General features: G+C 41.9%; 1 protein-coding gene across 1 annotated transcript in view; it reads right to left on the bottom strand.

The window, feature by feature from the left end:
• LOC142565900 (WD repeat-containing protein 11-like) overlaps positions 1–13,912 on the bottom strand; it is a 293,411-nt gene that overhangs the window by 88,139 nt on the left and 191,360 nt on the right. Inside the window, exon 17 of the mRNA XM_075676487.1 lies at positions 7,940–8,054. Coding sequence (XP_075532602.1) covers positions 7,940–8,054 — 115 coding nt within the window. The remainder of the gene's footprint in view (positions 1–7,939; positions 8,055–13,912) is intronic.

The raw sequence follows: 13,912 nt of genomic DNA, 5'->3' as shown, positions 1-13,912 counted from the left end.
GTTGTATAACCCACTCCCCTCTCTAATGCCGAAAGGCCCTGAGGGTAAATAAATAAATAAATAAAAAAAGTGTAGTGGCAGCCTTACATCATCATCATCAGCAGCAGCAGCATGGTTGTATGCCCACTGCAGGACGAAGGCCTCTCCCTGTGATCTCCGCTTACGTTACGCACTTTTTTGGCACCACACTGACGTAGAGCTATAGACCAGTGGAGTAGCAACGCGGTACACGGCACGCGTGTTTGCTGCAGTGAGCATCCGTGCACTTTTTTTTTTTTAATACTTTCCCCCGATATCTAGCCGTTGGGCCACGCGTGTGTCTCTTCCAAAACGTTTTGCCACTAATCCGGTAGGGAAGGGTGCATGCACCGTCGCGCCATGAAAAAGGGGGTTGGCTTAGGCTAGCGTGTACTAGATTGGGAGAGTGGGTCCAACGAAGGGTTCGTGCTGAGGCATTCTTTATTGAAAATCCAGATGGCCCCACTGTCACCTTCTTTTGAACACCATGACCGCGCGTGCCAGAGGCGCCGGCCGGTAGCGTCGGAGCGTGTTGAACAGAAACATGGCTGCGCTCGAACGCAGCATTGCATTTGCGTTCGAGCGTGGCCGTAATCAGATGGATCGCATTTATTGCTTTCCGTTTTAAACCTTATGTGCGTGTTTTCGCTGTGTCGTGAGGGAACGAAATTCAGAGCTCATATTGCGAAGAAATGGGGTTCATGTACAGGAATGGGATGAGGTACAGGAATAAATGAACTGTGTGGCTTAATTAGGTGTTAATTAAAATTGGTAAACTGCTGTTTTCTGCCGTTCTCAAGGCAATATATTGAATGCTAACAAGTTTTACCCAATGCTCTAATAACTGCAGCAATTTGACATTTAGGGGGAATGTAGGCCACATTATTCGTTACGTGCAGCACACATTTTTTTGTAAGTTAATTGCGTGTTTTGAAAATATTTACAGAATAGCCGTTTTTTCCCCTATTTTTATGCGCCATACGCCTGAGATGTAGTTAGTTTCTCAGGATCCCTGGGTGAATAGCAAAACACATTGTTTATATTTGCTTGAATTGGGAAGCATGTTATCGGCTGTCTATGTCTTCGAGCTCGTGCAGGTGTCCATTGTCACATGCCTCCAATGTCAATGATGGTTCAACTGAGAGCAGGAGCATTATCTTTGATGACCGGCCTTCATGTGCGCTGCTCGCGTGTGGGATGCTCGTAGAGATACTACGGAAAATACAGCAAAAGAGTGTGGGTACCGCATCAGACCCAAGCGCAGGCTTTCCACGCTGTGTAGATATTTCCTGGCCTTCAATGATATGCACATAATGCCTCAGTATGTACTTTGCATTAAAGTAGCTCACAAATAGAGTCGGTGGCTTCTGAAGGGCCGATTGGTGCGGTGAAGATTGAGCTCACACACCTGGTGCCTTTCTTCATCTTTAGGGACGTCGAAGAGCGAGAGCTTGGCCTGGCTTTTCAACCTACTGTATACGGTTTTGCAACCCACTACACAAGAGTAGTTCTTTCACCATGGTGTGCTCATCTTCTCACTCTTCGAACACTCTGCCAAGTCACCGAGTTACCAGACAAATTATAGAGATATGCGAGGGCCATCTGTGCATGGTGTACATCATGCAGACGGAAGTGAGGAACCTCAATTCATGGCAAAGCAGTAACCTTATTGCATTATTTTTTTGCACATACTAGGTACAAAAAGTGATGAAAAGAACACAGGCACGACAGCGTGTCAAGCAGTTGACCGAGGCACCAGATTGGCCGGAACATCAGAAGGCGACGACAGCACCGCCGCAAATTTCAACGTTTTTTGCTTCACTCGCCGCTTGCCGCAGCTTCCGTTGGACCTACTCCCCCATTTTAGTACACTCTACCTAGGCCGCACCAACTTTGTGAGACGGGAGCACGCGGTCAATTGAGCCTATGCTGCACCGACTGCATCCGCTGCGCAAAGTCGGTGCAACGCAACCAAACGTGAGCTCCGAACAACGATCCCAGATTGTGGCCCAATTGTGCCGCAATAAATACTCGTTTGAAGCTTCACACAAAGTATTTATTTATTTAGCTGAAAGCCCTGCAGCAGTGTAGCCTGCTTCTTAATGGCAACCCTGTGCTTAAACACGGAGTCCTCAACATAGTCAACAAGTCTAAAATTTGAAGAAAGCAAAGTGAAAAACTATATGCTGCAAAAAGAGAATGAAGCTCTGAAAAAAAGGGAACCAAATGCTCAAAGAAGAATGTGATAAGACTGTGAAAAAGCTTGCAGATCATGAATCAAGAATCACAAATAGTGAGCAATACTCTAGGAACCGCAATGTGGAAATCAAGGGGATAGAGGACGATAGGAATGAAAATCTGCATGAAATACTGAATCAAGTGGGTACAGCTCTGAATGAACCAGTAACCGTGAGCGACATTGATGTTTGCCACAGAGTGAAAACCAGGAATGATTCTTGTTCAAACATAATAGTGCAATTTAAGAACCGCTCAAAGCGTGACGCCTTTCTGCTTAAAGCAAGAAAAACTAGGCTCTCGGCAAATGACATTGGTCGCTCAAGCAGTAAGCCAATATTTGTTAATGAGCATCTCTGCCCTACTCTCAAGAAATTGCTTGGAATGGCAATCAGTAAGAAAAAGGCATGCGAATGTAAATTCGTATGGACAAGAGATGGTAAGATTTTTGCTCGAAAGGATGAGCAGTCCGCAGTGATTCACGTAAGCACTGAAAGTGACATCGAAAAAATAGTTTAGGTGAATGGCGTCAGGCTATTGAAGATCACTCCTATTCATCATGGCATTGCACAACCTGAAGACGTTAACAGTCTTGCAGCTTCCGAAAACGATATTGGACTAACATGCTTCCACCTAAACATCAGATCTGCCTACCATAAACACGACTTGCTAAACGTCTTCCTGGACCAATTTTGGTTTAAATTCGACATAATTATGCTGACCGAAACGTGGTTTAATTCGGACTACGATGCCATACAGATTGATAATTATCAGACTTTTTGTCTAAACCGCCAAGATAAACGTGGTGGAGGAGTGTTACTGAATATCAAGAAGTGCATTACTTGTGACCTACTTCCTGAATTTTCATTTATAACACGTGATGCAGAGTGTGTTGCTATTGTATCACAGAAATATATTGTAGCTGTAATGTACCGCCCTCCAGATGGAATTTTGGATATATTCATTGTGTATTTGGAAGGTTTATTGAATTATGCAAGTGAAAACGACCTGGTACTAATACTGGGGGGTGATTTTAACATCAACATGCTGAATTACTCAAATGCTTAAAACAAGTTACAGACAATGCTATCTTCATACTGTTCAACTAATGTAATTAGAGATTTTACACGAGTGACAAACACAACGAATACATCAATTGACCTATTTATAACAAACCTACCAGAGCACAAAGTTATTGGTGGTGTATTGGCATCAGGCATTAGCGACCACTTGCCTACTTTTGTTGGCAAAAGTGCTTATAGAGACCGTACGACACTTCCACAAACCAAGAAAATTCTAGATATTTGCGAAAAAACATTGCAGAACTTTCGCAATCACCTTATCAAAATAAAATGGGATGCCGGATACATGTCTCATACATCTGACGATGCATATGACGAATTCTTGCGCCTATTTCTTGATGCGTACATGAAGTCATTTCCATATATCATACATAAGAAAAGTAAAAAAGCGCACAAGCCTTGGATAAATAAGGAATACCTTAAAATGATTAAAAAGAAAGATAAGCTTTTTAACAGGTTCCTTCAAATGCGTAACACTGATGATTGGGACATATTTCGGACACACAGAAACAAAACTAATGCCTTATTACGGAATACAAAGCGAAACTATTTCTACAGTTACTTCGATATCGGGAGAAAACAGAAATTGGACTTAATGTGGAGGAAAATTAATGAGATGCTAAATCGGGTACCAAAAAATGCAGAGGTTGGTGAAATAACGCTGAACAATCAACTTAAACAAGGAGCTGAATTAGCAGTAGAATTTAATCATTACTTCACAAATCTAGTCACTAGCTCTCATTCTCCGGAGGCAGTAAATGGGATCTCGAGAAATTCTACCAGCATATATATGAATCCCACAACTGAGAGTGAAATAAATAACGTGTACAAATCTCTCAAGAACAGCTTAACGTGTGATATCGACAATATTCAAATCAGGCCAGTAAAGTACGTTCTTGACATCATATTGACACAGCTCACGCATATTTATAATCTAGCTTTCTCGACAGGTGTTTTTCCAAAGAAAATGCAAATAGCAAAAGTTATTACGATATTCAAGGGCGGAGAAAGAAATAACTTATCAAATTACAGGCCGATATCCATACTACCCGTGTTCTCCAAAGGTTTAGAAAAAATAATGTATGCTAGAATAATTGGGTTTGCCAACAAATACAATTTGATTAGCCCCACCCAATTTGGATTCAGAAAAGGCAGGTCTACAGAACTTGCCCTTGTCATGCAAAAAGAAATCATTCTGAAAGCATTCGATGAAAAACGCCTGATAGCTGGTATATATATCGATTTTTCAAAGGCGTTCGACCGTCTAAACCACTTAACACTAACTAAAAAACTAGAAGTATACAGAATTAGAGGCACACCGCTCGCGCTTATAACATCCTACCTGCAACATAGAATGCAATGTGTTTGCATTCAGGGAAAATTTATCTACGTGCAAAGCAGTTACCTCAGGTGTCCCCCAAAAGAGCATACTTGGACCGCTTCTATTTAATTTCTATATCAATGACATTACACAAGGTAACCACGGCGCAGAGTACATAACTTATGCAGATGACACAACAATTTTTCTTCACAGTCATCATTATGAAACTCTTGAAAGTAAAATTAATGGAGCTCTCCGCAATTTACACAAGTGGAGCATAATAAATTCGTTTGAAATTAACATAGATAAAACAAAAGCTATTATCTTCACACCTCGACAGTCCCCTGCAACACCCATTTTGAATCTAATCTTAGGGAATTCACGTATAGAAATTGTTGACTCAGTAAAGTCACTTGGTGTAGTTTTCCAAAAGCACATATCTTGGGACATCCATGTTAACCACGTTGCTACGCAAATTGCAAAGGCAGTAGGAATTCTGGCGAAATTCAAGTTCCACTTACCAACAGCTGTCAAACTTCATATTTATAACGCACTACTTTTTTCACATTTGAATTATTGCTGTCTAGTATGGGGCACAACCACGTTAACGAACCTGAACCAGTTGTTTATGTTGCAAAAGAAAGCACTTCGTCACATTGCATGCATTGAAAGTACTGCACACACAAGACCTCTATTTTTAAAATACAATCTTGTAACTGTGCATAAATTGTACCCTCTAAATCTAGCCAGAAAATATAAATATGATTCAGACGGCCTTCTACGTACACTTTCAGAGTTCACACCACTCACAAGGTCTTATAATTTGCGCAGAGATGATACCTGGAAAATGCCCTTTGCACGCCTTATTTTACCAAAACAAATGCTTTGTCACACGCTTCCAAAGCTGTTAAATGAACTTCATCAATACGGAATAAAATTAGAAACAACTGGGAACCGTGCAATCAAGGCATTTTTTGTTGCGAAAGATTGATCTATTTCTTTTGTATGATAGCTACATATTATGTACAATTTTGTTCCAGATTTCCAAATTGTTATTTTTTTGCAGTGTTACAATTGTATAAAGCATCGATGAATTTGTTGTCATGAATGCCTGAGGGAATTATCATTGTTCAACGTGTACACACATTTTTGTATTTCCACTCTCTCACTCTATGCCATGTAAACGGGGACTCGAAGCTCCTCAAGTGGATAGATCCACTTTTTTTCGAGCCCTCGTCTTCCACAAAAGAACAGATTTGTGGATGGAATAAAATTTTTTGATTGATTGATTGATTGATTGATTGACTGTGGAGGAGGGTAACTTGTAAGCGTCCGTAGCTCTCCTAATGCGAAACGCTTCACACAAATTGTAGTGCGAAAATTAACTTTAGCTGTACCCTACGCATCTACAAGAATTGTCCGAATTGTTTCAGGGGCCCTTTACCTGGGAATCGCAACTTGCTTCTATGAGGAAACTTTCAAAACGTGGACCAAGCTGTTCTCATGTGGTTTAAAGATGCCAGACTACAAAATGTTCCCGTGTCTGGCCTAATGCTCCAAGAAAAAGCCTGCAAATTTGCCGATGCACTTGAAATAACTGGGTTCGAGGCAAGTGCGGGCTGGCTTTTTCATTTCCGCCAAAGGAACGGAATAACTTGGCAGGTAGTCTCGGGCGAGAAAAAGGCAGCTTGACTGGGAAGGCGCGGATTTGTGGCGCAATGATCATTTTCTAGAGGTGGCTGAATCATACGCTGAAGACTATATTTTCAACGCGAATGAGACAGTATGTTTTATCAGCTCCTGCCAGACCAGACGATACACGTCAAAGGGAAGCAGTGCAAAGGAGGGAAGAAGTCGCATCTTCGCGTGACAGTCCTGCTATTTGACTAGCTGGTTAGCCCTAGCGTAGCGGGCGCACATAGTCATTTGGTCTTACAAGCCTTTGTCTGTAAGTGGCATGACTGTTGCACAGTGTTGTATCTTGGGTTAATAAACCCGTCTTTGCTGGTGATCTGATTCTGGAGGCTTCTCTGTGCAGCGTCGGAGAGTTGACGAACCCTGCCACAGCACTGTTGTGCATTGCAGAGCGGAAGAGCCTCACAAAAACCCACCTCCACAGCTAACTTTTCTATTACACTATGGTTACTGAAGACACAGTTATACAGGATGTTTCAGCGAACACTTTTAAAATTTTTTAAAGGTTGCCTGTGGCAGATAGCTCAATTCTAGTTTATGAGCCGGTCTACTCGAAGCAGCGGACACTACTTGCAAAAAAAATTGAAACATAAAATTGATTAATTAACAAGAATTAACTAATTAACTCTTTAGCTAATTATCTTGTGACCCATATTGCAATTTACAAATACTAGCAGTGGACTTTGCAAGGCGGATCCACTTGGAACGAATTCTCAGGACGACACCAGTTTCGAGATATAAATTCCCGAACTTTGTGGAGTTCAACATTGGCGTTCCAGTTACTTGTGTGCTTAGTGCATGAAACGGTGGCAATGCATTTCTCCACATTTCTTCGTTGTAACAATGTAGCCCTTCTCCTCTAAAATGCTTATGACACATGTAAGCCCCAAGAGTAGAACAAACAAACAAGCAAACAAATAAATAAAAAAACTCCACAATGACCTAAGAAGCCGTGACAAGTTCTATCCATTGACAAGGCCTTAGTCACAATTTTCCCAAACTCTGAAGCTATTATTCACCACAAGTTTCTTCTTCAAAAAGAAAAAGTTGGCGATTAATACTATCTGGAAGATCTGAAAAGTCTTCGTGAACCAATAAGCAAGAAAAGACCATGTTCTTGGGAAGAACAATGTGCAATGCTCCACGATGATAGTATCTCTGCCTACACATCGCAGCTCAAATGATAATTTTTGGCCAAGAACATAACGCCACTTGTTACCTAACTTATGTACTCACTGGACTTAGCCCAAACATACTTCTTTTTTTTGAACTGATGTCCACTTACAGGAATGCTGTATTTAATCCATTGATGCCATCAGGGAATATTTCCGAACTGAGCAGCAAGTTACTTTCCCTTCATTTCTGAAATGCTAAAGCAAGGAAGTGTTCCAGAAATGTCCCTTTCATGGCAGATATTGGATTCAGTGCATCTACCCAGAATATAGTATACTGCTAGCTGGCATTACATAAGTGCAAGCAATTTATTTATGCAATGCTCACAAACTTTCTGGACAGACCTTGTATTCCTTAATGGTAAAGATTAAAACAATATTTGCACCTACAAAAGGAAGTGCATATGTCTACTTGCATCTTGAGCATCCCAGGCACTGATGCCATCCGTGAAAAGGGCCAATATTTTCATGTTCCCCTTGCCTGGTGCAAACTTCAGTTTCTTGACATGCCCACGCTGAGTTGGGAGAGCCCTGCACAAGTAGCAGCCAGGTTCTCATGTTTATGAACAGCCTTGAAAGCAGTGAACAGGCTTTAAATACAATAAGAAATTAATATTCCTATTTAAGGCCAAGTGCGCCAAAATTTTTCACTGCACAAAGTGTCTTGCTTTTGATGGTGTGGCTAGCTTACGAGCTTTTAGTCCTGTCTCCTTCTCTGTCCAAGAGAAAAATAAAGACTGAATTGAATTGAATTGAATAGTGAGAAGGCTTGGTGAAAACTTTGCATTCAAAATATAAGTGGATGTTAGTGAGTGGCCAGCATACACAGTCCTCAATGCTAAAACATAAAAAATAAAAGTAACTGAAAAAAGACACGTCACAATTACCCATCATTGAAAGTTATGCAGTGCCAAAAGTTGGTCTCACTTGGTACAGTGTATCTGGTTGCTATTTCATGCAGATACCGAGTGCTACTGTATATATGCATGTCAAAACTGACAAGTGAAGTATAGCAGACAACATCATTGGTCCCTGGGACAACAATGAAGATAAAGAAGGAAAAGAAACGTACGGAACATAAAAGTAACAAAAAATTAACCACACATGAAAAAGAGAGGTGGCAGCACGAGTGGCACAAGCAGATTTTGGAACATAAGAAGATCACACATGTCAGCGCTGCATCCTGGAAACTTTAACAAGGCCTTGGTGTGCTTGTCTAGGTCCCAACCCAGCGCCTGGTGTCACCCAAGTGGTCCCATCTGAGGTAATGGCTCAGTGAGGTGCCACTGTCGACAGCTTGGACTAGTGCTCGGTTTACCATCTGGCCACATCCACTTCAGGCAAACACCAAGCAGTAGGAGTTCGTGGGCCACATCAGCGAACATGCCGTGCCAAACACAATCTGTTCTGCAGATTGTGTTGGCAAATTTATGTAAAAGTTCAAAAGATAATGTCAAAGGAACATTATTGTCAATGATAGAGCTTTATATGCTTTTTGTTCCCCCATTGTAAATGCTACTGTAGTTTCTTTTACTGTGTTTGTGTGTTTTTGATAGAATGAAGCTTGTTTGTTTTGTTACAAATGAGTATGGTACTGGCCGGATTTAGCATGACAACTTACAATGTTTTGCATACTGCTGTAGCAATAAATACAATGCTTATAGTAACAGTGAGAGGTCCAATAAGCATACAGTAAAACCTTATCATGATGTTAAAAACATGTTGAATTATTTTCTTAAACCATTACAGTATTGACATAGATAAGTTCAACCACAAATATTTTACTACAGTGTCTATGTTTTCAAATAGGCAGGTTGAGGCACTGTTACTAGACGAATCATGCTCACGGTAGAAAACAGGTGCAGATTGATTTCTTGGACACTTGCTTTTTCGAATACTTTTGATTTTTTGGACTAAGTGGAACTATCCACAGGCAACCTAAAAGGCACACATTTTCACATGATAGACCAAAATGCTGATTCATTCTACAGGTGGAGTGTGGCATAGCTCACTGCTAGCGAGTCGTGCCCGGAACTACTCATTTTCAGCATTGTTATGCATGGCGTGGTTAGGTTATTCTTGGCAATGTCATGGTGGACCTGTGGAATGACTTGTCAATTTGACCTACCATGCAAATCTAGTAAACAATACACACAGTGCTGACCAAGGTAGAATTTATTTAATTTAAAATATGTTCCGGCTCCCTCAAGGGAGCCTTGTTCACAATGACAGCAAATGGCAAAGTGTACTCATCTAAATACCTGTTACCACATGCTGCAGGCATCACACATGTCAATCCTTTACAGCACTGGTACATGGGCATTGCCATCTTTGAACACGAGACCACACCACCGCTTAGTGCCTTCTGGCTTCCCTTCCCTGAAAGCGAATGACGTCCTGAGTAAATGGATAAAAGCACTGTTTTTGCTTTCTGGGTGAATTATTACTTGCCAGTGATGCAAAGTTTTCCACCAAAAGCGGTACAATAATGCTGGTGGTAATTTACATACAGCCTTATTTTAGTCTGATGGTGGAGAGTGAACACTCCAAGTTGGCACATGTGCGTCCCTCGACGAAGCGATACCTGTCTGCACGAACTTCTTTTTCTTCTATTTCCTCGTAGCAGCAGGTAGCTCTAACTATCTCAATACTGTGCCCTACGTCATGAGAGTGGTTATGTGCAAACAATCTATCGATATTGTTTTCAGTGCCATTAAATATGTTTGTTTTCACAGCCTCATGCAACCATCGGTTATTCTGAACATGCACGAGACTGATATTCCCCGGAGATGCGTAAGCAGTGAGAAGAGTTAGAGCTATATATACAGTTGAACCTCTTTGATATGATCCCATTTCTTATGATTTCCTGGCATGAATGTTCGTGGTTGAGAATGCAAAAATGACCTTTCTGGAAAACACTATCTTTCAGCACCAACATTCATTATATTGCAAAACTGCAATAGTGTGATAAGTTTTTGGGCTTTTAGATCCCATGTAAACAAGAAAAGGCGAGAGGCTCATGCGCAATCGAGAGCAGTAGGCGCCCCAAACGGTAGCTTTCCTGCAGTCGACAGCCTGTGTCATGTGAAAATGCCACCATGCACTATGTTTCCTATTCCAGTGCCAGAAAATCTCCTCATGGGTTGTTGCATGTTGGCATTTACATCTCCCACCCCCAACCCATTGCGATAAGCATCTTCACCAATCAGTTTCACAGCACATGTGGCGTAGGAAGTGTACTGCACCCTTTGAATATGTGATAACCTAAACGTGCTGCCATTCCCTTCTGCAAGTGGTGCGAAGTAAGCATCATGTTTCACTCTGGTGGCATAGTGCTATCGTATTACAGCATTTCCCACCAGCTCAATTTCGTTTCGCTTTGCCACCACTGTTTTAAAATGGCAACATGTGCCTCGGGTGGGTTGCTCGGGCCCCATGAGCTTGACACGCGTCAACATCTCGTGCCTGCCGTAACAATTCTCGCCGAGTGGTAAAGCCTGGACAAGGTGTGTCCCCCCCTGATTCAGTTTATTTTCTCTCTCTCTTGCTGAGCGGGCACATCAAAACTTTCTGCCATAATGCTCTGCCCAAAGAAGCTGTAGACTGCCGGTATTCCTGTTAAATGCATTCATCACCCCATTGACTTCCTCGTGTATCGTATCTGCCATTGCCAAATCGAAAAAGCAAACATAGTTGAAAGGCTTTTGAGGGTGTCACTTTTAATGCATTAGCATTAGGAGTGTCGAAGTGGGAAAAAGTCTATATGTATAAAGTGCAGGAAGCCGGTCACCTGGTATAGGTAGAGAGGGGATGGGAGAGCCTAGAACAGCATGCGTGTGTATATGCATGTGCATAAATATATAGTGCAACTGACGGTGGTCTGCTTTGAACCACTTTCAGTTTCACTTCGCTCCTCAAAGAGGCAGGACATGTTTCAAGTGAGCTCCTGAAAGACACTTAGCAATGTGGGGAATGCAGTTTAAATCATGAATCTGGGCCCTCAAAGAGGTGCGACATAACGCAATGCATTTCTCTCGCATTTGCTACTAAACCGCTACTGAATTTTTTCTTCTGAATTGCCAGTGAGAGAGTGTGTGCTTGTGAATGGACTTTTAAATCCTTGGAACTTGAGGCATATACAATGGCTAAGGTGCACGACAAGCAAAGATAATTGATAATGGACCTTTCTCTACAAAATTACAGTCAGTATGCCGTCTCAGCAACATTGAATTGACCAGTCTAGATGGTCTACAGTATCATACAAGGAGGCCAGCGAAGAATTCAGGATGCTCTTCGTAAGCCTAAGTCTTGGGTGACAACGCAGTAGCAAGATTGCCAAATACTAGTTCTATTTATTGCCGGCCAGCCAACCACTTCTGTGAAAGAAATCTGGGTGGCCAAATGAGTGGAAGCGTCCTCAAGCAGGCGTCAAGTGCCATACCACTGCCAAAAAGCTATTTTTTGACAAAAGACTAAACAGTTGCTTTTGCGCAGTAACATAGTAACTAGACTGCTGATGAATGAAAACAAGTGGTAAGCTGTGAAAAAAGGTTAAATTTTATTAAAGGCTGCCACCAACAGCAGAGAGTCTGATAGTGCGTGGTAAATACTGACATGTGTACTTGTCTCTATCGGGCAACACGTTTTACCGCCTAACAAATGTTATCGCACAGCGCGGGACGCGCCTGCATGTATCAGAAGTTTCTGGAATGTTATTGATGGTTCCATCTGCTGTCTGTGACCGAATCTTGTGTAATCTGATTGCATGTGTGCGCGACGCGAATAATGTAGAACTTTGTGGAAATCACGCGGGTCCCAGCGATTACTCTGGAACATTCGACGACTGATGTATAAAAGCCGACGCGCTTGACCCGCTCATCAGATTTTCGACGATCGCCGACCGTGTTCGCCGCTATCGTTGTGCTATAAGTGTAGCCTGTTTTTGTGGGCACAGGTTCGCCCAATAAAAGTTAGTTTTGTCTTTCACAGTATTGCTACTGTGTTCTTCAACGTCACCACCACGTGACAATACCAATTCACTGGTAATTTTCTCAATGTTACTAACACGTCAAACGCACAAAAGGTTTTAGGCATCATAACTTAGTTGAAATTTATAGCTTTTACGTAAAATTACCAGCAAAGGAAACATAGATGTAAACATGCACACTGTCAAATCACGGCCATATACAGTGCGTTAGATCAAGTGCCAGTCAAGCTTGATTCTCGCTTCACAATGGTTCACTAAAAAATATGTCTTCCTATTAAGCAAGAGCTCGCTGGTAAGATTGTAGGTGGTGATGGTTGTTAGTTCAAGTGAAGGTGAAACACAAAACTGGTTGTAACATTGCACTGCTTGAAGTAATTAGGAATGATTCCATGTGTTCCAGTGCAAATTGTTTGCAGGTCAAATGTTTTCTTTGGTCTCTTGAAAGAGCTAGGCTAGAAAAGCCATAATGTTTATCTTTCTCCTTTGGTTACAATCTGGAATATGTGCAGCATGTTACAGCAAGAAAAAAAGCTAGGACGGTAGTATGGGGCTGCATTACAAGGGAAGGCCTCGGGCCACTCATCTGGAAACAAGGAAAACTTACTGTAGACAAGTACTGCGGTATCTTTTTGGAAACGAGTTCATCTTCCGACAGGACAGGTTGCCGATACACAGTGAAGTAACTGCTGCAGAACAATGCCATTGTCCTCATGTGGCCATCGCAGTGGTCAGACCATAACTGTTGCTGTTCTCACATGACCATTGCAGTCCCATTTACCAGGAACATAACTGAAAATATATGACGCTTAATTAAAGAAACTCTGTTTTGCTCAAGCATGGTGTGATAAGATGTGCTTAAGCATCCCTGGTGCACCAGCAGAAAGGCTCTAGACAGCAGTTAAAGTTGAATGGAGTCATGTGACAAGGAATCTGAGCCTCAGTGAAACACTATCATCCCCTATCCAAGTGAATAAGGTCTAAGCCGGATGTTGACGGAGATGTAACATGCTGCAAGCAAAATGGCACAATCAGCCCACTGGCGCAGTTGTTTTTCTTTCTGAGAAGTTGAATGGAAGTTTCAATTCGCCTGCCTGCCTGGGATGTTGGGGAAGATGCAGGCAAGTTGTTTGTCCACTTAAAAAATGCCTCCACACAAACCTGTCAATAAAGGTCAAGACCCTGCAAATTTTTGTGCTCTCTTGTTGGTTGTTGTTCAGGTGTCAGCCGTCATGGGTACGGTCAGCAGAATTCTCTTCCTTTCTATTTTCCAACGAGGATGAATAATAGTTGCTTTTTCCACAATCAGACGCTGTAATCAGACGATGTAACAAGATGCACAAGCCTAGCCAATTATGGCAATATAATCAATACACTCTAAAGGTATTGTTTCTAACGAGCTACA

The sequence above is a fragment of the Dermacentor variabilis genome, unplaced genomic scaffold, assembly GCF_050947875.1.
Source record: "Dermacentor variabilis isolate Ectoservices unplaced genomic scaffold, ASM5094787v1 scaffold_12, whole genome shotgun sequence".
NCBI classification, from domain to species: Eukaryota; Metazoa; Arthropoda; class Arachnida; order Ixodida; family Ixodidae; genus Dermacentor; species Dermacentor variabilis.
Note: the sequence above shows the minus strand (reverse complement) of the source record. Positions and strands in the feature narration are given on the sequence as shown.